At 37.6% G+C, this 24,777-nt stretch overlaps 2 protein-coding genes and 1 pseudogene across 2 annotated transcripts; all 3 read right to left on the bottom strand.

The window, feature by feature from the left end:
• Nucleotides 1–1,565: 1,565 nt before the first annotated feature.
• Nucleotides 1,566–5,482, bottom strand: LOC116128202 (tRNAse Z TRZ4, mitochondrial-like). Its single transcript, XM_031413896.1, is given in 7 exon segments — nucleotides 1,566–1,957; nucleotides 2,301–2,967; nucleotides 3,073–3,476; nucleotides 4,068–4,118; nucleotides 4,227–4,371; nucleotides 4,471–4,730; nucleotides 4,847–5,482. Coding segments are annotated over 7 exon segments (1,986 nt in total). The 5' UTR covers nucleotides 4,994–5,482; the 3' UTR covers nucleotides 1,566–1,645.
• Nucleotides 5,226–12,660, bottom strand: LOC116128247 (annotated as a pseudogene).
• A 3,909-nt stretch (nucleotides 12,661–16,569) lies between these two features.
• LOC116128246 (tRNAse Z TRZ4, mitochondrial-like) lies at nucleotides 16,570–24,777 on the bottom strand. Its single transcript, XM_031413967.1, has 12 exons — nucleotides 24,637–24,777; nucleotides 23,807–23,896; nucleotides 20,226–20,270; nucleotides 20,038–20,092; nucleotides 19,828–19,865; nucleotides 19,310–19,693; nucleotides 18,930–19,189; nucleotides 18,685–18,829; nucleotides 18,504–18,554; nucleotides 17,982–18,364; nucleotides 17,268–17,883; nucleotides 16,570–17,077 (listed from the first exon to the last, which is right to left on the bottom strand). Exons 1-12 carry the CDS (start codon nucleotides 24,775–24,777, stop codon nucleotides 16,802–16,804), a joined length of 2,484 nt encoding a protein of 827 aa, XP_031269827.1. The 3' UTR covers nucleotides 16,570–16,801.

The following is a 24,777-nucleotide window of genomic DNA, read 5'->3' as shown; positions in this document are numbered from 1 at the left end:
TCCTCTGATGCTACTCTAACTGATTTAAGATGTCCCAAAGCTCCTTGCGTGAACCATAGCATCACGTCGAATGAAAGACTTCATTGCATCAACTAAATACTTGAGGTCTGAAGGACCCCATACATTTACCTTTATGCAAACAAATGAACATTTTAGATGATGGTGAGTTACCACCAAGCAAATCAAAATCTTAGTTAAAATTGACTATTTGAAATATTGACCTTTTAAACAAATAAAATACATGAGGTCAAGTTGTTACTCACAGACAGTCCTCCAAAATCGGCCAAAGTGAAAAGAAGACCTGAGGTGAAGTAAGAATTCAGCTACCCTCTCTTTGTATGAGCAGTCCTAATATAACCATTGTAACGAGGACGCTTATGCTAAGCCTCCTCGTTACAATGGTTAGGTACATCAACCAAGGATCTACCCAACGATGTCGATGGTGTCGCTAGACACACTATTAGAAATGGTAGCCATCGTCACCCTCAACAACTATGTGGCCACTCCCACTGGGTGCGATTCAGTTTGTTAATTTTTTTATTTTTCATTTCTTTTATTTTAAATTTATTAACCCTAAAATTAAATAAACCAAACTAGGTGTGAAAATTATATTAAATAAAGTTTGCGTGGAAAATTCTGATTCAACCTTGTTAAAAATTATGAAGTCAAATAATAAAGGTATTATAGTCTTTTCGTGACTTTACCCCTATTAGGTAACATATTCCATGGACGGAGATTGACGATGGGTGGGAAATTGTTTTCCTCTAAGTTTATGGGTGAGAAAATGTAATTGTGGCAAACATTGGGTGATGGAATGTTGGATTTGAGTGGTTGAAATTGATCGGAATTTGACTTGGAAAAGGTGGTTACACAAACCCTAATTGCTCGATTGTTGACGATTGATGGGGTCGACGAGAGTAAGGTTTGAGGGATTTTAGTAAGTGATGATCAAAGAAAAGAATGATGATGGTTTGGGATTGTAACGATATTGGAATCGAAAACGGAATATAAATTTGGATAAAAAAATAGTATTTTAAAAGTCTATGGATGAAAAAATGTCATTAAGCCATTATTTGAGTAGGAAAAAAGTTGTTTCCTCTTTTCATAACTCTAAAGCATCAGAAGTGTGTGTCATTGTCAAACTAACTTCTAATTTTCACTCAACTGCTCCTCTTCTCAGTGGTCGGACTACATTTTCCCTGGACATGGCTGTTCCCATCATATAATTCAGGAAATTAATTGATTACATACAACAGCCCCAATAACATCATCTGACTCATCAATTGGCATCTCATCTTTAAAAAGCAATTTGGTAAATGATGTTGCAATTCACATGTCAAAGCTTACGATCTTAATGTGGAACAAAGATGTTGCAAACAGAATAATCATACATTACCATCGCTATTAACTGCATATTCTTTCCAACAGACACAGGTTTTGGTGGGTTACAGCCTTCCGTTTTTTGTCATTTTAATAAAATCTAAAGCTTCAAAGGTGGGTGTCATTATTGAACCAATTTTCTCACATGAGGTATAATTTGGCTCAAGGAGCATTGCATATTAAAATGAATTTATAAGGGTCCTAGAAAACAAGTATAGTATTAGGGAATCATAAAAAATCACTATAATCACTCAATTATTGTTTATCAAGAAGCTACACGTACAGTGTCAATAACATCATCTGACTCATCAATTGGTATCTCATCTTTAAAAAGCAATTTAAAGTAGGGAAGAACTTTAGGGAGCACAGGTAAATCTACTAGGTTAATACTCATCAAATCAAAATCTATGCACGTTTTATGCGTGTGTGCCTCATCAACCACAGGAATCTTAGGGTATCTTTGGCTGAAGTGTGTGAGAACAATCCGATAAGCACCTGAACCGACTTCAATGGCTTCTTTTGTTGTGCTGTGGTTTTTTGCCAAAGCTTCCTCCACCATACCATCCTCAAAGGTTGCCTGCAATATGATAAACAGAACACAATCAGCAGTCATTTCCAAGGATAGTAACCCACTCAAGCTGGATATTCATCACCTAGGACCCTAAATCTTCTACACAGAAAAGCATTATGATGTGCCTTTGATTTAATAAGAGAACCTCATGGCTAAGTTCATTTCTAAATTCTTTATGAAGCCCTTGGGATATTTGACTAGCGTGGCCAAGTCCGATATCAAGTAATAGTCAACTGCTATACTTAAACATTGTACCAGAATCATGGATTATATAACAGCAGTGTTGGAAAAATTAAATTGGCAACATTCCATTAACAATTGAAAACTCAAAATTAACTATATAACTTGCCTCATGTATAAGATCTGTCGCTCCACAGGATGCTTAAATTAACTCCTGGCAAGGCCTGGTGTCGCCTGAATATACTATCTTCCACCCAGGTATTAAGTTTCCCACACTAGATAATCTTTCTGCTGCCTTCAAAACAATACCAAATGCCTGGAGGCAGTGCACAACAGGAAAACTAACCAACGTCTCCAGCACTGCTTCACCGAGCACTTTCTTCAGGCTCTTCAGCAATGGAAAAGCAGTGCTGCTATCAACTGGACTTCCTGGTCTCTTCCAAAAACTTTGCATACAGCTTCCTTTAGCAAACAGATTTAATTCAGTATGGATCACATTTTTATGGTTCAAATTCTCATTATTATCAGTACTTCCTTGAGTTGAGGGATCCTTATTTGATTCACCATTGCATTCAAAATCATTCCATGAAGCTTCTGTAGTGTACCTACAGTTAAGGAATTGCATATCTAGATCTTCAAGTCTTTGATATGCATTTAAAAATCTCTTTGGTTGTGCTGGGCCTACAACAAGCAATGATTCATGAGACACTCCTTTCAACAGATCACGTCTTAGAGCAAGAATTCTTGCCAAACCGGCATGGTGATCAGCATGAATATGACAAATCCAAATACAACTCAAATTCCTCACAGCATTGTCAGCAACCTCTACACCATATCTGTACTCAAGCAGTCATGCAACACAATAAGCTTTGTCACCTCAAAAGAATAAAATACCAGGAAAACAATGGCAAACCTTGTAGCAAAAATTTCTTAGTTGTTACCTTCTTTTCAGCTGTCCCAGGGTTCCTTCCCCACAATCTAAGAGCAAGCTTCCTTTAGAAAAAAGATTAATATAGATAGAACTAACGTTCCGGTATTTAAAAGGCTGGGATGAACCAGTCCCCAGAAGAACAATCTCCAGGTCATCCTTCCTTACATTTTCCAAACAACTAGGAAGTCTATTCTCATCCAACCATGGCTCCTCAATCATCAGTTCGTTTTCCTGCACAGGAGATATTGCCTCTTTTGTCCCTGTATGCTCTTGCCAGAATTGGCTGACATGTTGTGCAGCATCGACAATCTCTGGAATCTCAGAAAGTAAATCATCCATTATTTGAGAGGGAGCCACCAGACTCGGGATATTTGTTCTATCAAATCCAAGTTGAGCATGAGGACGCAGAGTGAACTGTTCAACAACAAGACAAAAAGGCCAATTTTATTAAGGGAATAGGGGGTTGGTTTAAAAAGAAAAACTACATATCATTAAATTCCAGAAAGAACATTATATCATGCCATGTAGCAGAACAAAAGAAGAATGGCCCAGAATACTTTAAAGCAAAAATGAAACAGAGAGTTATGGTCCAAACTAAGGTTTTTTTCTTTCCAATTTCTTAAGAAAGTGGACAGAAAACCTTGATACTATTTCTATAATATGTCGCTGAGTCAGAAGTTAAATGTAGATTGCAAAAAGAATGCAGTGATGTAGCTTCAACACAGTATTTACGAGATAACAAATAATAACACCTCTCATCAAACTAGACATGATGCACACTATTGATTACACTTAAATTAAAATGCCAAAGAAAAAGCTGATTTCCTTCTTTGATTGATTCAAGGCATTGATGAAATTACTTTCTGTCAGAAAAATCAAGAAAAAGTTTCATCTAAATAAACAAACCACTACATTAAGAAAAGAAAGCATGGAAGCATAGTGTTAAGAGGGATTAACCCTCTATCAATGAATTTCTAAGACAAACCAAAGAAAATTTGTTCATACCTTAAGGAGATTTTCAGCAGAAATACTTTCAGAAGGCATTGAATCAGGACCCTAGTAAAATGAAGCAAAATTAAAAACTCAGTTGCCCCCCAAATATTTCAAATGGTAAATATCAACTTCTAACAATCCAAAATATCGTCTTATGGCATTAGAACAAACCTTGCTAGCACTAGATTTTGTTGTGGAATTATTAAGGTGCTGAAGAGACCAAAAACCTTAAGCTGGAAATAATTGTGGGCACAGGTAATTAAGTCGTGATGCTATTCTTGCACTGGATTTCAGAATTGGAATCTCCACATTCTTCCTACAAACATCATGAATACCCAGGAGGAATCAGCAATATAGAGGGAGCAGGCACCAGTACTGCTTTCAAAGAAGGAACAATGTCAAGAAAGCAACTCACATTTCATGTCCAGCCATAATATGTTTTGCTGAACCAAATCTCTTCATCCATTTCAGGTAATTGGGAGTGGCTGTGACAGAAGTAGGAGTTAAATGAATGATAAAATTCACAGTCTTGGCACATTCTTGTGAGCAATCTGCAGAGTAACTACTGAGAGATTCCACAGACAACAACTCCAGTACATGGGCTTCTGTTGGGCAATCAACGAGGAGTACAATGGGACCAGGAACAGATGGGCCCATTACATCACTTGGATGAACCTAAAAATATGAAAATAAACAATGGTAAAATATATATTTAGCAACTAATTTCAGTTACACCAAAACTAAATTAGAGCAACATAGTTTTCCCCTCATTAATTAGCTTTGAAACCCACCATGATGTCTTAGCTATCCGACTTCACAGACTTCCCAGATTGCAGTTCACTAAATTTTGGCCCAGGTTTCAAGCTGAGAGCCACAGCCTTTTTTGGATCAAATTTTCCCATGAGTTCAGGCAATTCACAAACATATATAACAGACATCTCACCAGGGGCGGGCCTTCACGGGGACGGGTTGGGCCGGGGATTGCACTGTCCCCTCCCCCGGCCCGTCCCCGGGTGCGGGGATTTTTCTAAGGATCATCCCCGGCCCAATCGCCGAATTCTTCGGGGATTCCCCGTCCCATTCAGGCCAGGTCGGTCCGAATCCCCGCGGGGCCGAGGCAAACACCCATCTCTAGTTAGAAGATACAGTTATAGCATCAATAACATCATCTTACTCATATTTACAAAGCAATTTAAGGTATGGAAGAACTTTAGGGAGCGAAGGCAAATCTGCTAGATTGATACTCATCAAATCAAAGGGTATGCATGTTTTATGCATAGCTGCATCATCAACTGCAGGAATCTTTGGATGTCTTTGCCGTAAGTGTGTGAGAACAATCCGATAAGCACCTGACCAGACTTCAATGGCTTCCTTTGTTGTGCTGTGTTTTTGAGCTACAACATCCTCCGCCTGGCCATCTTCATAGGTTGCCTGCAACATGATAAACACACCACAATCACCAGCAAGTAACCTCACTCAGAAGCTGAATAGTCATAGCTAGGACCCTGAATCTATATCGAGTTTAAAAGTTCATCAATTGTATAACAACGATGTTGAAACATTCCAATGTAGCAAATATTGCATCACCAATTGAAAGCTTGAAATTGGATTTATAACTTGCCTCGTGTATAAGGACTGTCGCTCCACAGGATGCTTCTGCTAGCGCCGGGCAGGGCCTGGTATCACCTGAATATACAATCTTCCACCTGGGTATCACTTTTCCGACACCATTGATTCTTTCTGATGCCTTCAAAACAATACCAAATGCCTCTTGACAGTGCACAACAGGAATACTAATCAAGGTCTCCAACCCTGCTTCGTGAAGCACTTTCTTTAGGCTCTCTAGCGATGGAAAAGCGGTAGAGTTATCAGACAGATTCAACTCAGAATGGAGCGCATTTTTATGGTTCAAATCCTCATTATTATTAGTACTTCCCTGAGCCAAAGGATCCTTATGCAATTCAATATTGTGCTTAAAATCAATCCATGAAGATTCTGTAGTGTATCTACAGTTAATGAACTGCATATCTAAATCTTCAAGTCTTTGATATGCATCCAGAAACTTCCCTTAAGTTGTGCTGGGCCTACACCAGCAATGGTTCATGAGACACACCTTTCAACAAGTCAAGTCGTAGAGCAAGTTTCTTGCCAAACCAGCCTGGTGATCAGCATGAATATGAGAAATCCAATGCACCTTAGACTCCTCACAGCACTTCAGCACCCTCTATACCGTATCTGTACTCAGCAGACAAGCCACAACAATAACTTTTTTCACTTCAAAAGAATAAATAATAGGAAAAGGAGGAAAACCTTGTAGCAGATGTGTAGTAAAAGTTTCGAAGTTGTTACCTTCTTCCTCAGTTGTCCCAGGGTTCCTTCTCCACAATCTAAGAGCAAGCTTCCTTTGGAAAAAAAGATTAATATAGATAACTAACATTCCGTATCATAAGGCCGGCTGAACCAGTCCGAGAGAACAATCTCCAGGTCATCTTTCCTTACATTTTCCAAACAACTACGAAGTCTATTCTCATCCACTTCATTTTCATGCACATGAGATATCACCTATTTTGTTTCTGGAGGCACTTGCCAGATCTGGCTGACTGTTGCGCAGCATCTACAATCTCTGGAATTTCCGAATGTAATTCATCCATTATTCTGAAGAGCCACCAGACTTGGGATCTCTGTTCTTCAGTCCAGATGAGCGAGGAGCAGAGTGAACTGATCAAGTATGAAACACTGTTCAGGTTTCCTCTTAATAAAACAAAGCACTAAATCAGATATGAAAGCATAGTGTAAGAGGGATAAAACTGAGTCACTGAATTTCTCAGCTAAACTAAATAAAAATATTTCATACCTTCAGTAGATTTTCAGCAGAACACTTTCAGAAGCCTTGCAACAGGACCCTAATATATGTATAAATAAAATATAGGAAAAAAAAAGAAAAACCACTCAGTTACCCAAACATTTAAAACTGTAACTAACAACTTCTAACTATCGAAAATACTATCTAATACGTTAGGAAAACCTCGCTAGACACTAACTGGTCGGAATTATTAAGATGCTGAAGAGAGCAGAACTCTGTAGCTGGAAATAATTGTGGACACAGATAATAAGTCATGCTGATAATCTTGCATTGGATTTTAGAATTGGAACCTCTCATTCTTCCTACAAACAGCATGAATAGTCGGAGAATAATCAATCAGAAAAGGCAGGCACCAGTATCGCTTTTATAGAAGAAACAATGTCAAGAAAAAGGACTCACATTTCATGTCCAGCCATAATATGTTGGGCTGAACAAACCTCTTCATGCATATCTGGTAATTAGGGGTGCCTGTGACAGAAGTAGGACTTAAATGAATGATCAAATTCACAGTCTTGGCACTTTTGATGACAATCTGCATAGTAACTACTAAGAGATTCCACAGACAACAACTCCAATCGTGGGCTTCGGTTGGGCAGTCGACGAGTAGTACAATGGGACCAGGAACAGAGAGGCCCATTACATCTTTGGATGAACCTAAAACAATGAAATGAAACAATGGTTTAAAACATACATCAAGTGCATATTTCAGATACACCTAAAGTTTATTAGAGCAACATAATTTTCCCTTTCATTATTTAACTTTGAAACTCCCCATGGTGCCACAATCTGACTGCACTGACTTCCCAGATTTAGATCATCGTATTTGGCCCAGAACTCAAGCTAGAGCCCTAGCTTTGTCAGGATCAATTTTTCCCTTATTCACAATTCACAAACATATATAACAGACAACTCTCCAAGCTTTACTGCTGATCCTCCAGAGAAATTTGGTTTTAGGAGAATGGCTGATATTTTAGCAACCTCATTATTGACAAGAACAAGGGGGCGTTAACTTTGTTAAATCGGTTAAGAGTAAATCAGAGATGGAGATGTAAGGAAAGAGGTGATATCTCATCTCCATCCTCTGATGCTACTCTAACTGATTTAAGATGTCCCAAGCTCCTGCGTGACCATAGCATCACGTCGAATGAAGACTTCATTGCATCAACTAAATACTTGAGGTCTGAAGGACCCATACATTTACCTTTATGCAAACAAATGAACATTTTAGATGATGGTGAGTTACCACCAAGCAAATCAAATCTTAGTTAAAATTGACTATTTGAAATATTGACCTTTTAAACAAATAAATACATGAGGTCAAGTTGTTACTCACAGACAGTCCTCCAAAATCGGCCAAAGTGAAAAGAAGACCTGAGTAAGAAAATTCAGCTACCCTCTCTTTGTATGAGCAGTCCTATATAACCATTGTAACGAGGACGCTTTAGCTAAGCCTCCCGTTCAATGGTTAGGTACTCAACCAAGGATCTACCCAACGATGTCGATGTGTGCGCTAGACACATATTAGAAATGGTAGCCATCGTCACCCTCAACAACTATGTGGCCACTCCCACTGGGTGCGATTCAGTTTGTTAATTTTTTTATTTTCATTTCTTTTATTTTAAATTTTTAACCCTAAAATTAATAACCAAACTAGGTGTGAAAATTAATTAAATAAAGTTTGCGTGGAAAATTCTGATTCAACCTTGTTAAAATTATGAAGTCAAATAATAAAGGTATTATAGTCTTTTCGTGACTTTACCCCTATTAGGTAACATATCCATGGCGGAGATTGACGATGGGTGAAATTGTTTTCCTCTAAGTTTTGGGTGAGAAAATGTAATTGTGCAAACATTGTGATGGAATGTTGGATTTGAGTGGTTGAAATTGATCGAATTTGACTTGGAAAAGGTGGTTACACAAACCCTAATTGCTCGATTGTTGACGATTGATGGGGTCGACGAGAGTAAGGTTTGAGGGATTTTAGTAAGTGATGATCAAAGAAAGAATGATGATGGTTTGGATTGTAACGATATTGGAATCGAAAACGGAATATAAATTTGGATAAAAAAATAGTATTTAAAAGTCTATGGATGAAAAAATGTCATTAAGCCATTATTTGAGTAGGAAAAAAGTTGTTTCCTCTTTTCATAACTCTAAAGCATCAGAAGTGTGTCATTGTCAAACTAACTTCTAATTTTCACTCACTGCTCCTCTTCTCAGTGGTCGGACTACATTTTCCCTGACATGGCTGTTCCCATCATATAATTCAGAAATTAATTGATTACATACAACAGCCCCAATAACATCATCTGACTCATCAATTGGCATCTCATCTTTAAAAAGCAATTTGGTAAATGATGTTGCAATCACATGTCAAGCTTACGATCTTAAGTGGAACAAAGATGTTGCAAACAGATAATCATACATTACCATCGCTATTAACTGCATATCTTCCAACAACACAGGTTTTGGTGGTTACAGCCTTCCGTTTTTGTCATTTAAATAAATCTAAAGCTTCAAAGGTGGGTGTCATTATTGAACCAATTTTCTCACATGAGTATAATTGGCTCAAGGAGCATTGCATATTAAAATGAATTTATAAGGGTCCTAGAAACAAGTATAGTTTAGGGAATCATAAAATCACTATAATCACTCAATATTGTTTATCAAGAACGCACGTACAGTGTCAATAACATCATCTGACTCACAACTTGGTATCTCTCTTTAAAAAGCATTTAAAGTAGGGAAGAACTTTAGGGAGCACAGGTAAATCTACTAGGTTAATACTCATCAAATCAAAATCTATGCACGTTTTATGCGTGTGTGCCTCATCAACCACAGGAATCTTAGGGTATCTTTGGCTGAAGGTGTGAGAACAATCCGATAAGCACCTGAACGACTTCAATGGCTTCTTTTGTTGTGCTGTGGTTTTTGCCAAGCTTCCTCCACCATACCATCCTCAAAGGTTGCCTGCAATATGATAAACAGAACACAATCAGCAGTCATTTCCAAGGATAGTAACCCACTCAAGCTGATATCACACACCTAGGACCCTAAATCTTCTACACGAAAAGCGTTATGATGTGTCTTGGTTTAATAAGAGAATTTCATAGCTAAGTTCATTTCTAATTCTTTATGAAGCCCTTGGGATTTTGATTAGCATGCCCAAGTCCATATCAAGTACATTCAACATCTTAACAGAATCATCGATTATATAACAGCAGTGTTGAAAAATAAAAATTATGGCAACACTGCATTAACAATTAAAAAGTCAAAATTAACTAGATAGCTTGCCTCATGTATAGAACTGTCGCTCCACAGGATGCTTCAATTACTCCTGGTAAGGCTGGTGTCACCTGAATATATAATCTGCCACCCAGGTATTATTTTCCCACACTATTTAATCTTTCTGCTGCCTTCAAAACAATACCAAATACCTGGGGACAGTGCACCAACAGGAAAACTAACCAAGGTCTCCAGCCCTGCTTCACTGAGCACTTTCTTCAGGCTCTTAGCAATGGAAAGCAGTGCTGTAATCAACTGGACTTCCTGGTCTCTTCCAAAAACTTTGCATACGGCTTCCTTTAGCAAACAGATTTGATTCAGTATGGACCCACATTTTTATGGTTCAAATTCTCATTATTATCAGAACTTCCTTGAGTTGAGGGATCCTTTTTGATTCACCCATTGCACTCAAAATCATTCCATGAAGCTTCTAGTGTACCTACAGTTAAGGAACTGCATTCTAGATCTTCAAGTCTTTGATATGCATCTAAAAATCTCTTTGGTTGTGCTGGGCCTACAACAAGCAATGGTTCATGAGACACTCCTTTCAAGTTTCAACAGATCACGTCGTAGAGCAAGAATTCTTGCCAAACCAGCATGGTGATCAGCTGAATATGACAATCCAATACACCTTAGATTCCTCACAGCATTGTCAGCACCCTCTACACCATATCTGTACTCAAGCAGTCATGCAACACCAATAAGTCTTGTCACCTCAAAAGAATAAAATACCAGGAAAACAATGGCAAACCTTGTAGCAAAAATTTCTTAGTTGTTACCTTCTTTTCAGCTGTCCCAGGGTTCCTTCCCCAAATCTAAGAGCAAGCTTCTTTAGAAAAAATAATTATATAGACTAACAACGTTCTGGTATTTAGAGGTGGATGAACAGTCCCCCAGAAGAAACAATCTCCAGGCATCCTTCCTTACATTTTCCAAACAACTAGGAAGTCATTCTCATCCAACCATGGCTCCTCGATCATTGTTTGTTTTCCTGCACAGGAGTATCGCCTCTTTTGTTCCTGTATGCTCTTGCCGAATTGGCTGACATGTTGTGCAGCATCGACAATCTCCGGAATCTCAGAAAGTAACCATCCATTATTTGGGAGGGAGCCACCAGACTCGAGATATTTGTTCTATCAAATCCAAGATGAGCATGAGGACGCAGAGTGAACTGTTCAACAACAAGATAAAAGGCCAAATTTATTAAGGGAATAGGGATTGGTCTAGAAAGAAAAACTAAATATCATTAATCCAGAAAGAACATTATATCATGCCAGGTGACATACAAAAGAAGAATGGCCCAAATACTTTAAAGCAAAAATGAAACAAGAGTTATGGTCCAAACTAAGGTTTTTCTTCTCCAATTTCTTAAGAAAGGGCAGAAAACCTTGATACTATCTCTATAATATATCGCTGAGTCAGAAATTAAATGTAGATTGCAAAGAATGCAGTGATGTAGCTTCAACACAGAATTTACGAGATAACAAATAATAACGCCTCTCATCAAACGGACATGATGCACACTATTGATTACACTTAAATTAAATGTCAAGAAAACGCTGATTTCTTCTTTTGATTGATTCAAGGAATTGGTGAAATTACTTCTTCAGAAAAATACAAAAAAAGTTTCATCTAAATAAACAACCACTACATTAGAAAAGAAAGCATGGAAGCATAGTGTTAAGAGGGATTACCCCTCTATCAAGAATTTCTAGACAAACCAAAGAAAATTTCTTGTTTGCAGAATGACATTGAATCAGGACCCTAGTAAAATGAAGCAAAATCAAAAACTCAGTTCCCCCAAATATTTCAAATGGGAAATATCAACTTCTACAATCCAAATATCGTCTTATGGCATTAGAACAAACCTGCTAGCACTAGATTTTGTTGTGGAATTATTAAGGTGCTGAAGAGACCAAAAACCTAAGCTGAAATATTGTGGGCACAGGTAATTAAGTCGTGAGGCTATTCTTGCACTGGATTTCAGAATTGGAATCTCCACATTCTTCCTACAAACATCATGAATACACAGGTCAATAATAGTTAAGCTGAACCAAATCTCTTCATCCATTTCAGGTTTGGAGTGCTGTGACAGAAGTAGGAGTTAAATGAATGATAAAATTCACAGTCTTGGCACATTCTTGTGAGCAATCTGCAGAGTAACTACTGAGAGATTCCACAGACGGTTCTGTTGGCAATCAACGAGGAGTACAATGGGACCAGGAACAGATGGGCCCATTACTCACTTGGATGAACTGAAAATAAACAATAAATATATTAGCAACTAATTTCAGTTACACCAAAAGTAAATTAGAGCAACATAGTTTCCCCCTCATTATTAGCTTCGAAACCCACCATGAGTCTGAGCTATCCAACTTCACAGACTTCCCATTGCAGTTCAAATTTTGGCCCAGGTTTCGAGCCGAGCACAGCCTTTTTTGGATCAAATTTTCCCATGAGTTAAGCAATTCACAACACATATCACAGACATCTAACCAAGGGTGCTCATCTCTATGAGTATTGGTGTTGCTTATCTGAACATCTCTCTCACAGGCTACTTTGATTTTCCTTTTGTACTAATCGTCAGATATCTGTTGTTTATTATGCTGCATGTTGATTGTCACACAAGTTAGTTGTCTGTATTCCATTTAATTGTCGCAATTTGTGCATGTAACAGGTGTTGTAGCCTTCCTTGTGTGGAGAGCCAGCAGGAGGTTTGGTGGGTGGTTCAGATATGTCAGTGAAGGCTGAGACCCCTGCTGCTGTTCAGATGCCTTACTATAGACACAGGTTTATTCAGATGATTACAATGGAACAGATAATTCTACAAAGAATCCCAGTGATCAAGGCATTGCAAATCTGACATCTCCAGCCCCTCTAATTGATGATCTCTTTGTAGACGGTTCATTGCTGGTGCGAGCACCAGTGAACGAATAATGATGATGACCCGTTTGCAGATGTCTCGTTTCACACCAATGAGGGTCGAGAGAATGCAGAGGATCTCTTTTCTGGGATGACTGTTGATGATAAGCCAGGTGTTAATGAAAATCTTGGCATAGCCGATAAGAGGGCCTGAACTATTGTATATCTTGGCTCAAACTCTGAAGTTCTGTCAAGCAAGAAAATCAGAAAAATGATGTTAATGACTTAATGGCGGGCTTGTCCATTAAGGAAACTGTCAAATTCGGATCAGAAAGGAGCTTCATCTTGGCACCATCTGAACATCTTCTCAGATCGAGCACACAAATCTAGCAATCGACCTCTGGCAATGCATATAGCAACCTACTTGGTGCCCAAACAGCGGGATGAGTGCAAATCAGCGTTTCCCTGTGTGCTATGCCATATAACATTCCTCCTGGCATGATGTTTCAATCCAGCTATTGCTTCTCAGCCAAATAATTATGGTGCCATGGGGAGTTTATTTGCTCAGCAAGAGTTCCTTGCTACAACGTCTAACTTTCAACAGCTTGGTAACCTGAACGCTCAAATGCTAGTGGCAGTAATGTGATGGGAACTAACGGAGGCTATCCTTCACCGCTTCCGGATATATTCCAACCGAATTTTGCAGCTCCAACTCCTAGTCCAATGATCATTCGAAGAAAGAGGAAACCAGAGCATTCGATTTTATCTCTGTAAGTTTATTCTGGCCGTTGATCTTTATTTTTTAGTTTTTTTTTATATCTTGTTTCAAGGTGTTAAGTTTACAGTTGTATAGTTTGAGAGTTATTACTTAAATAACTCTTAAGTTATAGTAATATAAAGGTGCTTTAGTACATTTTTGAAATTGGAATGAATTTATATAAACATCTTAGTGGCCCAGAGTTTTAATGATCATATAAACTTCTTATAGGCACAGAGTTGTAAAGCGAAATTTGACATCTTATCCGTCATTGCCTAATATTATTTGTCGGGTTTATTTTGTAAATTTGATATGTGTTGCAAGTTTAAAACAATCACTCTGTATTTGAAATTTACTGTTTTCTCATTGCATATTTTCTTTTTCGTGCATTTTCTGGAGAAAATGAATCTTGATTAATTGACCTCTTTAAGTTGTTTTCGGAAGTGATATGATAATCCATGATAATGTTGTGCATCGTGTCTATCATGTGGGACCATCTTGCTTCAGTTTGTGATCCAAAGACAGTTTCTTAAATTTTGGGCCAAATTGTCACTGAGGCAAGTAGATCAAAAGCAAGTTGTTTATCATACACCAAAGATGGTTCTACATTTTGATAGCCCATATGTGGTATTGATCACCGTTGAAGGTTGGAAAAGTAAGGGAGGTTGTGTGCTGTGCCATTGAATCAGACTATGTGGAGTTTGACAGGAGGTTTTTCCATAACAGAGGCTGAGAAAATGAGTGAGAAGAGTTGAGTTTATTAGGCCCTTAAGATCAGTAGAGCTCTGATACCAATTGTTGGTTCAGTTGGAGAGATGATGAGAGTAAAGAGAGAGTGTTTTGTAAAAGAAAGGGACGGCAAAAGCTGAAAGTTTTCTATGTATTACATTCACTGAACAACAAACATATATACAAAGCAACTCCACTGTTTTACCTAAAGCAGCCTACTGCAGTGGATTAAAAAATAGTACATTTGAATTTAAACAAATACATATACCAAAACATGTCTTAGTCTCAACTAAACATGTCAAACCAAAAACAACTTGACTGTGCCAAATGTCTGCTGCAACAACTACAGCAACCCAACCAAAACAGAATTGTTGCTGCCAAAATATTGTTTGAACCTTCAGCCAAATTTTGTTCCATTTCCAGCAGGTTATCACCAACTTCATCATATATAAACATCTTAGTAGCCCAGAGTTTTAATGATTTTATATAAACATCTTATAGGCACAGAGTTGTAAAGCGAAATGGACATCTTTTATCTGTCATTGCCTAATATTATTTATCAGGTTTATTTTGTAAATTTGATATGTGTAGCAAGTTTACAACAATCACTCTGTAATTGAAATTTACTGTTTTCTCATTGCATATTTTCTTTTTGATGCATTTTCTGGAGAAAATGAATCTTGCTTAATTGACCTCTTTAAGTTGTTTTCGGAAGTGATATGATAATCCATGATAATGTTGTGCATCGTGTCTATCATGTAGGACCATCTTGCTTCAGTTCGTGATCTATTTCTTAAATTTTGGGCCAAATTGTCACTGAAAAGGCTTATTTATATGAGGCAAGTAGATCAAAAGCAAGTTGTTTATCATACACCAAAGATGGTTCTACATTTTTTTGCAATAATGGAGGGAGGTATGGCTGAAAGAGCACAGAGTAGAATTAGCTTATTTTATTGTTTGTATTTGAGTTGGAAGAAGAATGAGACATTTATGTGCAGTGAGCTCTTTTATAGTTTGTTTTTGAATTTGTACACTGATTTCATGCCATTCCAATGTAATGAATCTGTAGAGTGTTTTCTCCCCTCTTTTCCTTTTTTTTTTTTTTTCCTTCTTTTTTGGTTTGTTTCCCACATAAACAGAAGTAATGCTAATCTTGTGATAAATGAATCTGGGACAGGACAGAATAGTCAATAAAAATCGATATACTGTTGTTTACTTTGTCTTAACATTTTGTATCCTGATGAAATGTGTCTTGTTATTGTAAACTGACTAATAATGCATTGTCATTCATCTTTCACAACCACAAAGCTTTTGGAATGTTTACAGTCTTTGGCTGGTTTGCCATTTTCATGGAAATTCTAAAGCTTCAAAAGTGGGTGGCATTTGTTGAACTCATTTTTCTGTAATGGGGTTTGATTGGCTTTTGACTCTAGAGCCCCCTTGCTTGGTTTGGCAAGCATGAGTGCTCCTATTCTTACTTAGTGGTGGGAGGTGGGATTACACCTATATATCAAATGACTTTGAAAGGGTCTTTTAAACAAGTACGGTAAAAGGGAATCATAGAACTACTTTGAAGGGAAGAAATTAAGCAGTCACTATAATCAATCCAACTTTTTTGGTTTGTTGCAGCGTAATGCCATCCTCTCGCGGGCACTATAGAATATAACCTTTGGGTAGATTGTTTGCATAATTATGTAAGAGTAGTGCAATACCTACAATCTCTTCTCATAAATTTTCTTTTATAATCTTGACCTGACAGCTCATAATTGGTCAGTTTGTAATAGGTTATACCTGATATATTGTGGCTGATTAATTGTGAATTACTATATTAGGATTGTTAAATAAAGTTTTTTTAGAAGAAGTTGTAGGTATAGTATTACTCTTTATTAACAGTGTCAGCGATGTTATTGGATGTGTTGTTACAACATTTAACCTCCGTCAATCAGGTATTATATCGTCTCTTTTAAAAATAAAAACAATTTACAGATTACGCAAAACAGACATCTTATAACTTTTATTTATTTATAAACCAGAGTCGAGTAAAAGAGAGAAAACTTTATACAACCAACCTCGGGTGGTCGAGTGGTTTAATAAAGATTTTTTAATGTATTTCTTAAAAGATCTTGAGTTTGAATCCTTTATCAGTTGCTAAAAAGGGTGGCCATTAGAGTTTTTACCTGACCACTTTACAGGATAGAAGATGCAGTTATAGCATCAATAACATCATCTGACTCATCTTTACAAAGCAATTTAAGAAACACCATCTGACTCATCTTTACAAAGCAATTTAAGGTATGGAAGAACTTTAGGGAGCACAGGCAAATCTGCTAGATTGATACTCATCAAATCAAAGGCTATGCATGTTTTATGCATAGCTGCATCATCAACTGCAGGAATCTTTGGATGTCTTTGGCGTAAGTGTGTGAGAACAATCCGATAAGCACCTGACCCGACTTCAATGGCTTCCTTTGTTGTGCTGTGTTTTTTAGCTACAGCATCCTCCACCTGGCCATCCTCATAGGTTGCCTGCAACATGATAACCACAGCACAATCACCAGAAAGTAACCTCACTCAGAAGCTGAATAGTCATAGCTAGGACCCTGAATCTATATCGAGTTTAAAAGTTCATCGATTGTATAACAACGATGTTGAAACATTTCAATGTAGCAAATATTGCATCACCAATTGAAAGCTTGAAATTGGATTTATAACTTGCCTCGTGTATAAGGACTGTCGCTCCACAGGATGCTTCTGCTAGCGTCGCGCAGGGCCTGGTATCACCTGAATATACAATCTTCCACCCGGGTATCACTTTTCCGGCACCATTAATTCTTTCAGATGCCTTCAAAACAATACCAAATGCCTCTTGACAGTGCACAACAGGAATACTAATCAAGGTCTCCAACCCTGCTTCGTGAAGCACTTTCTTTAGGCTCTCTAGCGATGGAAAAGCGGTAGAGTTATCAGACAGATTCAACTCAGAATGGAGCGCATTTTTATGGTTCAAATCCTCATTATTATTAGTACTTCCCTGAGCCAAAGGATCCTTATGCAATTCAATATTGTGCTCAAAATCAATCCATGAAGATTCTGTAGTGTATCTACAGTTAATGAACTGCATATCTAAATCTTCAAGTCTTTGATATGCATCCAGAAATTCCTTAAGTTGTGCTGGGCCTACAACTAGCAATGGTTCATGAGACACACCTTTCAACAAGTCATGTCGTAGAGCAAGTATTCTTGCCAAACCAGCCTGGTGATCAGCATGAATATGAGAAATCCAAATGCACCTTAGATTCCTCACAGCACTGTCAGCACCCTCTATACCGTATCTGTACTCAGGCAGACAAGCCACAACAATAAGCTTTGTCACTTTAAAAGAATAAAATAGTAGGAAAAGGATGGAAACCTTGTGGCGGATAGTTGCTACCTTCTTTTCAGTTGTCCCAGGGTTCCTTCCCCACAATCTAAGAGCAAGCTTCCTTTGGAAAAAAGATTAATATAGATAGAACTAACATTCCGGTATTCACAAGGACGGGCTGAACCAGTCCCCAGAAGAACAATCTCTAGGTCATCTTTCCTTACATTCTCCAAACAACTAGGAAGTCTATTCTCATCCACTTCATTTTCATGCACATGAGATATCACCTCTTTTGTTTCTGGAGGCTCTTGCCAGATCTGGCTGACATGTTGCGCAGCATCTACAATCTCTGGAATTTCCGAATGTAACTCATCCATTAATTCTGAGAGAGCCACCAGACATGGGATCTCTGTTCTATCAAGTCCAAGATGAGCATGAGGAAGCAGAGTGAACTGATCAAGTATGAAACACTGTTCAGGTTTCCTCTTAATAAAACAAAGCACTAAATCAAGTATGAAAGCATAGTGTTAAGAGGGATTAAAACTCAGTCACTGAATTTCTCAGCTAAACTAAATAAAAAACATTTCATACCTTCAGTAGATTTTTAGCAGAAACACTTTCAGAAAGCCTTGCAACAGGACCCTAATATATGTATAAAATAAAATATAAGGAAAAAAAAAAAGGGAAAACCACTCAGTTACCCCAAATATTTAAAACTGTAACTAGCAACTTCTAACTATCGAAAATACTGTTTAATGACGTTAGAGAAAACCTCGCTAGCACTATAATCTGGTGCGGAATTATTAAGATGCTGAAGAGAGCAGAACTCTGCAGCTGGAAATAATTGTGGACACAGATAATTAAGTCGTGCTGATAATCTTGCATTGGATTTTAGAATTGGAACCTCTGCATTCTTCCTACAAACAGCATGAATAGTCAGGAGGAATAATCAATCAGAAAAGGGCAGGCACCAGTATCGCTTTTATAGAAGAAACAATGTCAAGAAAAAGGACTCACATTTCATGTCCAGCCATAATATGTTGGGCTGAACCAAACCTCTTCATGCATATCTGGTAATTAGGGGTGCCTGTGACAGAAGTAGGACTTAAATGAATGATACAATTCACAGTCTTGGCACATTTTGATGAGCAATCTGCATAGTAACTACTGAGAGATTCCACAGACAACAACTCCAATACGTGGGCTTCTGTTGGGCAGTCGACGAGTAGCACAATGGGACCAGGAACAGACGGGCCCATTACATCACTTGGATGAACCTAAAACAAATGAAATGAAACAATGGTTTAAAACATAAATCAAGTGGCATATTTCAGATACACCAAAAGTTTATTAGAGCAACATAATTTTCCCTTTCATTATTTAACTTTGAAATTCACCATGGTGCCACAATCTGACTGCACTGACTTCCCAGATTTCAGATCATCGTATTTTGGCCCAGAACTCAAGCCTAGAGCCCTAGCTTTGTCAGGATCAAATTTTCCCATGAGTTCAGGCAATTCACAAACATATATAACAGACAACTCTCCAGGCTTTACTGCTGATCCTCCAGAGAAATTTGGTTTTAGGAGAATGGCTGATATTTTAACAACCTCATTATTGACAAGAACAAGGGGGTCGGTTAACTTTGTTAAATCAGTTAGAGTAGCATCAGAGGATGGAGATGTCCCAAAGCTCCGTGCGTGAACCATAGCATCACGTCGAATGAAAGACTTCATTGCATCAACTAAATACTTGAGGTCTGAAGGACCCCATACATTTACCTTTATGCAAACAAATGAAAATTTTAGATGATGATGAGTTACCACCAAGCAAATCAAAATCTTAGTTAAAATTGACTATTTGAAATATTGACCTTTTAAACAAATAAAATACATGAGGTCAAGTTGTTACTCACAGACAGCCCTCCAAAATCGGCCAAAGTGAAAAGAAGACCTGTGAGGTAAAATAAGAATTCAGCAACCCTCTCTTTGTATGAGCAGTCCTAATATTTGTTCATGATACTAATGCTTAAAAACATTACTCAGCAATAAAAAAAAAAAAAGTTTATGCAGAAAAAAGAAAAAAAATTATGAATACATCATGGTTTCTCTATCAAGACACTAACCTGGAAGTCCCCCTGCTGTCTCGGAGCAGACACGAGAAAGAAATATGTGATCTACCTGAAGAATGATCCACAATATTATCAGTCACTATTGCATTAAACAATATTCAAAAACTGAAGAACAAACTTTGGAAATATGTATTGACATAGGAAGAAAGGGAAAGAAAATGAATGTTTACGGATATTCCTACGTTTGGTAATATAATCTTATGCCCGGTACAGAATCGTTGCAATCCCTGCAATAGAAGTAGTGCATTAAGTAACAGAAAATTGATAGGTGTTCATAGTTAGAAGAATCACAAACAATGATCTTCATCTCATCTCCCTGTCAATTTTATAGACATAACAGTTATATACCACTGTTCAAAACAAGAGAGCACGACATTTTCCCACCCAAAGTTTACCGTAATTGCCCACCCATAAACTTTGAAAAAACCATTTTCCCACCATCGTTAAATTTAGACGTTAGTTTTAACAGCAAAATGGGCATCCTCGGATCATATCTATTATCAATAATGCTACGGACATCGGGATTTTTACACCGAAATATTATACTGGCTTACGTGTATCACGCCTCTTATGTTTTTAACAATTTTTTTCGAGTGAACGGCCGTCCATCAAATTTGGACGGTCGTTCACTCACATGGACGTCCGTCCATATTATATGGACGGGGGTCCATATACTAGGGACAGGCATCCACATTTAATGGACGCCCGTCCATAAGTAAAATGAAATAATTTTTTTTTATAAAAACTAGGGACGGCCGTTCATCCGTTATGGACGGCCATCCCTTAATTTTGGACGGGCGTCCGCAAATAAGGGACACCCGTCCAAACCAAAATATGAAAATAAAATAAAAAATTAGGGATGGCCGTCCATAAATTTTGGACGGCTGTCCCTTAAGTTTGGACGAGCGTCCATTCCTAATGGACGCCCGTCCATACTTTAAAAAAAAAAAAAAAAACACCTTCGCTCTTTTCTTCTTCTTCTTCTTCACTACTACCTGGGAACCTTTGCTTAGCACAACCCATCCGCCGTCTTTGTCATAGCTTAGCAGTTTCTTGATTTCTTGCATCATGGGGTCGTGGTCATCAGCTCTGCCCAGTTGAGTCTTGGAGAATAGCATGCTCTCGAGACGTGTCCAGAAGAACCATACCATGGTGAGGTCTGGCCACGCCTGACTTAGCTTTTCAATTTGGATGCTTGCCATGATTCGTCGCACTTGTTCCCTCTTGGTGCTCTTCCCCACATACACCATCTCCAAAGGGATGCGTGCAGCAGTTGCAACTGTGCGTGCTGCGTTTGTGAATTTACGTATCCATTCTAGATCATCTCCTCCATACAAGAAAATGTATTCTCCTTCTCTAATCTGAGTACAAAACAAAATAATCCCATTTTGAGAATTGCTTCCGCTAGCAACCAAATTTCCCTCCAGGCTGATGATGACTCCACTCTTCCTCCTCTCATTAATGCAATGAAAGTTTATACTCTTAGTGGGGAACTTACCAATGGAACGAATCCTAAGGATGGTTTGCTTCTAACTTCATTATTTAATTTTGGGATATTATTTCTTCTGATTCTGATTAAAGGTTATTTTTGTTTTGTTTATGCTGTAATTCAGTGGGAGGATTAGGATTGCTGCAAAATGGATTTGAGGTGTTACAGGGATGGAGTGGAGCGAAGAAGAAGAAGAAGAAAAGAGCGAAGAAGGTGTTTTTTTTTTTTAAATTATGGACGGGCGTCCAATAGGAATGGATGCCCGTCCCTGTTCGGAATGGATGCCCGTCCCAAACGTAAGGGACAGCTGTCCAAAATTTATGGACGATCGTCCCTAATTTTTTTTTTTTTTCATATTTTGGTTTGGATGGGCGTCCCTTATTTGTGGACGCCCGTCCAAAATTAAGGGACGGCCGTCCATAACGGATGAACGACCGTCCCTAATTTTTATAAAAAAAATTTATTTTATTTTACTTATGGACGGGCGTCCATTAAATGGGGACGCTCGTCCCTGGTATATGGACCCACGTCCATATAATATGGACGGGCGTCCATGTTAGTGAACGGCCGTCCAAATTTGATGGACGGCTGTTCACTCGAAAAAAATTGTTAAAAAAATCAGAGGCGTGTTACACGTAGGCCGGTACAATATTTTGGTGCAAAAATTCCGGTGTCCGTAGCATTATTGATCTATTATACGGTCAATATTACTTACGGTCCTAAATTACAAACACATAATAATTATCTCACTAACTTGAAAATTAACCATTTAAACCCCTATCTTCAATTTCTATAATTACAATAGAGGTTTCACTTTTAAAGTACATATGTTTCTAAAAAAAATTGAAAGTATATATATTATTTTTTAAAAATTATAATAATATCTGTCAATTAAATATTTATAAAACTACAAAACAATATTTCATTAAGATTATATATATTTTATGAAATTATATAANCCAAACCATGGATTTAATGATGATTACACGTTTCAGTTTGATATAAAATGAAGAAGACCCCTTCATTAAGGGGATTCGGCCATTTTCATACAGAGAGAAAAATCTCTCTCTCCTGTAAAGACATTTTACTTTTCCAACTCTTTTGTAAGTCAGTCCGCAGTTGCGACTTGACCCACACTAATATCAATATAAATCAGTGGACGTAGGACATGCTACCTTAGCATCCGAACCACTTAAAAAACTCCATTTGCATTTATTTTCGCTCTATATATTCCATTTTCACGTGTATTTAACAGCCAATCAACGTTACGCACGTGAGAATTCGTTGGTGCTTAAAATGAGCATCAACAAGTTCTTTAATGTTAAGATAGAGGCTATGGACAAAACACCACCCCTGCTTCCAAGTAGCAGCAGGTGCGCTTAAGCCCACAACTGAGTCCTCTTAATCCCTGGATCACTAAGCATGTCCATTCTGGATCATATCAACACCCTTTTCATGACCTTTCTAAGCTTTGCATCTCTATTAGTGTAAGTGAGAAAATGAAAGCTGACCTTTAAAGTACAAACAAGCAGTTTATCTTAAAAGAAGTACAAACAACAAGTTTGTTCAGAGTAGAAAACCAAAACCCAGGCAATCATAGGCTATCAACCTGTGTAAAGGGGTAGCAAGCACAAATTTAAAACTAACAATTATAGAAATATTCTCAAGCTATTCATACAAGCCTCTTGCATCACGCTTGAACAAATAAAAGGATCATGACAAATGAAAAACAGAGCACGAACTCATGACCATGGAAAAACAGAGCAGCTACTGTTAGAACTCAAGCCCAAATAGAACCCAGCCCAAAAGATTGGCCTGATAGGTGGAAGAGTCCCTGGGTTTAAGTACCACACTTGATGGGTGTTAGGGGTGAAAATTACATTAAATAAAGTTTGGGTGGAAATTGTAATTTAACCTTGTTAAAATTAATATAAACCACACTAGGGGTGAAAATTACATTAAATAAAGTTTGGGTGGAAATTGTAATTTAATCTTGTTAAAAATTATGAAGTCAAATAATAAAGGGTATTATAGCCTTTTCGTAACTTTACCCCCTGTCAGGTAACATATTCCATCGACGGAGATTGACGATGGGTGGGAAATTGTTTTTCTCTAAGTTTATGGGTGTGAAAATGTAATTGTGGCAAACATTGGATTGGAAAATTGTCATTCACTCTTCAAAATAACTTTCGGAACAGGGACCTTGGAAGTGACAAGTCAACATTATCCAAATAAAAGATGACAGGAACTCCATAGTTGAGTAGAAAATTTTACCTCTCCAGCATTAAAAATAAATCTTTGCTCGTCAACGAAGAGTAGGACTGAAGGCGAAGTGTCCTGAGTATCCATTCCAGTCCCCAGAATCTGTAATTTAAAATAAAATAAAAAAATCAACACTTAAATTACAAACCAATAAGAAAACTTTAGTTTTATAAAAATTTACGGTGGTTTGGTTCATTATTCTAATAGTTTTTAGAATAATATTTTGAAACAAGTTAAATTGAGTGGGTATTAGGATGTAGAATTTGAAAATTAACAAAAATATCCCCTATGTTTGTTTATTTACTAAACACCCCTATAATAAAATATTCAAAGTTAACAAAAACACCTCCAACCCACTCATTAAATACGGACAGAAGGCCACCACCGTCGAAGGGTGGCCGGAGTCACCGTATCAGTGCATGACCGATTGGATCTTGCTGGTCGTGCATTGATATGGCCTTTTTTGACCAAATCCACGGTGGATCTAGGACGGCCAGATCTGGCCTTTTCCAGAACTTTAGTTTTATAAAAATTTAAGAACCCAAACCCACCTCATAAAACCACAATTGAACAAAATCCCATAAACTATAAATTGACCTCCTTTTCCAGATAAACTCAAAAAACTAGCTTAAACCCAATTCCGAAAAATCCATAATAAACTAGCTGTAACAACCAAAAGCCAGAATGTACTAAACCAAAGTTACAAACAAAATTAGGAACTTTAAACTCAAATCTTCAACCAAAAACGTTAAACTCAAAAAGAAAATCAAACCCAGTTCATAGAAACACAACTGAACAAACCCCACAAAGCCAAAAACACACAGCACAAAAAATTTCATTACCTGGACATATGAAACAGTAGTAGTTGGGTTAAGCTTGGGAACTTTATGCTGAGGATTCTTATTTGGCATATCAATACAACTTTTTCCCTCAAACCTTCTTTTGTTGAACCTAAAAGAGGACTCATTTTTACTCTCTTGCAT

The sequence above is a fragment of the Pistacia vera genome, unplaced genomic scaffold (assembly GCF_008641045.1).
Source record: "Pistacia vera cultivar Batoury unplaced genomic scaffold, PisVer_v2 Contig198, whole genome shotgun sequence".
In the NCBI taxonomy this organism is placed as follows: domain Eukaryota; kingdom Viridiplantae; phylum Streptophyta; class Magnoliopsida; order Sapindales; family Anacardiaceae; genus Pistacia; species Pistacia vera.
The sequence above is the reverse complement of the archived record's forward strand: the minus strand, read 5'-3'. Positions and strand labels throughout refer to the sequence as shown.

What these genes read in the sequence shown, in the direction of transcription:
- LOC116128246 (XM_031413967.1), bottom strand. Translation starts at nt 24,777, where the DNA reads ATGCAAGAGAGTAAAAATGAGTCCTCTTTTAGGTTCAACAAAAGAAGG. An exon ending in ATAAGATTATATTACCAAAC is followed by an intron (nt 20,093 to 20,225) that starts GTAGGAATATCC and finishes ATCATTCTTCAG; the next exon opens with GTAGATCACATATTTCTTTC. An exon ending in CTGGGACAACTGAAAAGAAG is followed by an intron (nt 17,884 to 17,981) that starts GTAGCAACTATC and finishes GCCTGAGTACAG; the next exon opens with ATACGGTATAGAGGGTGCTG.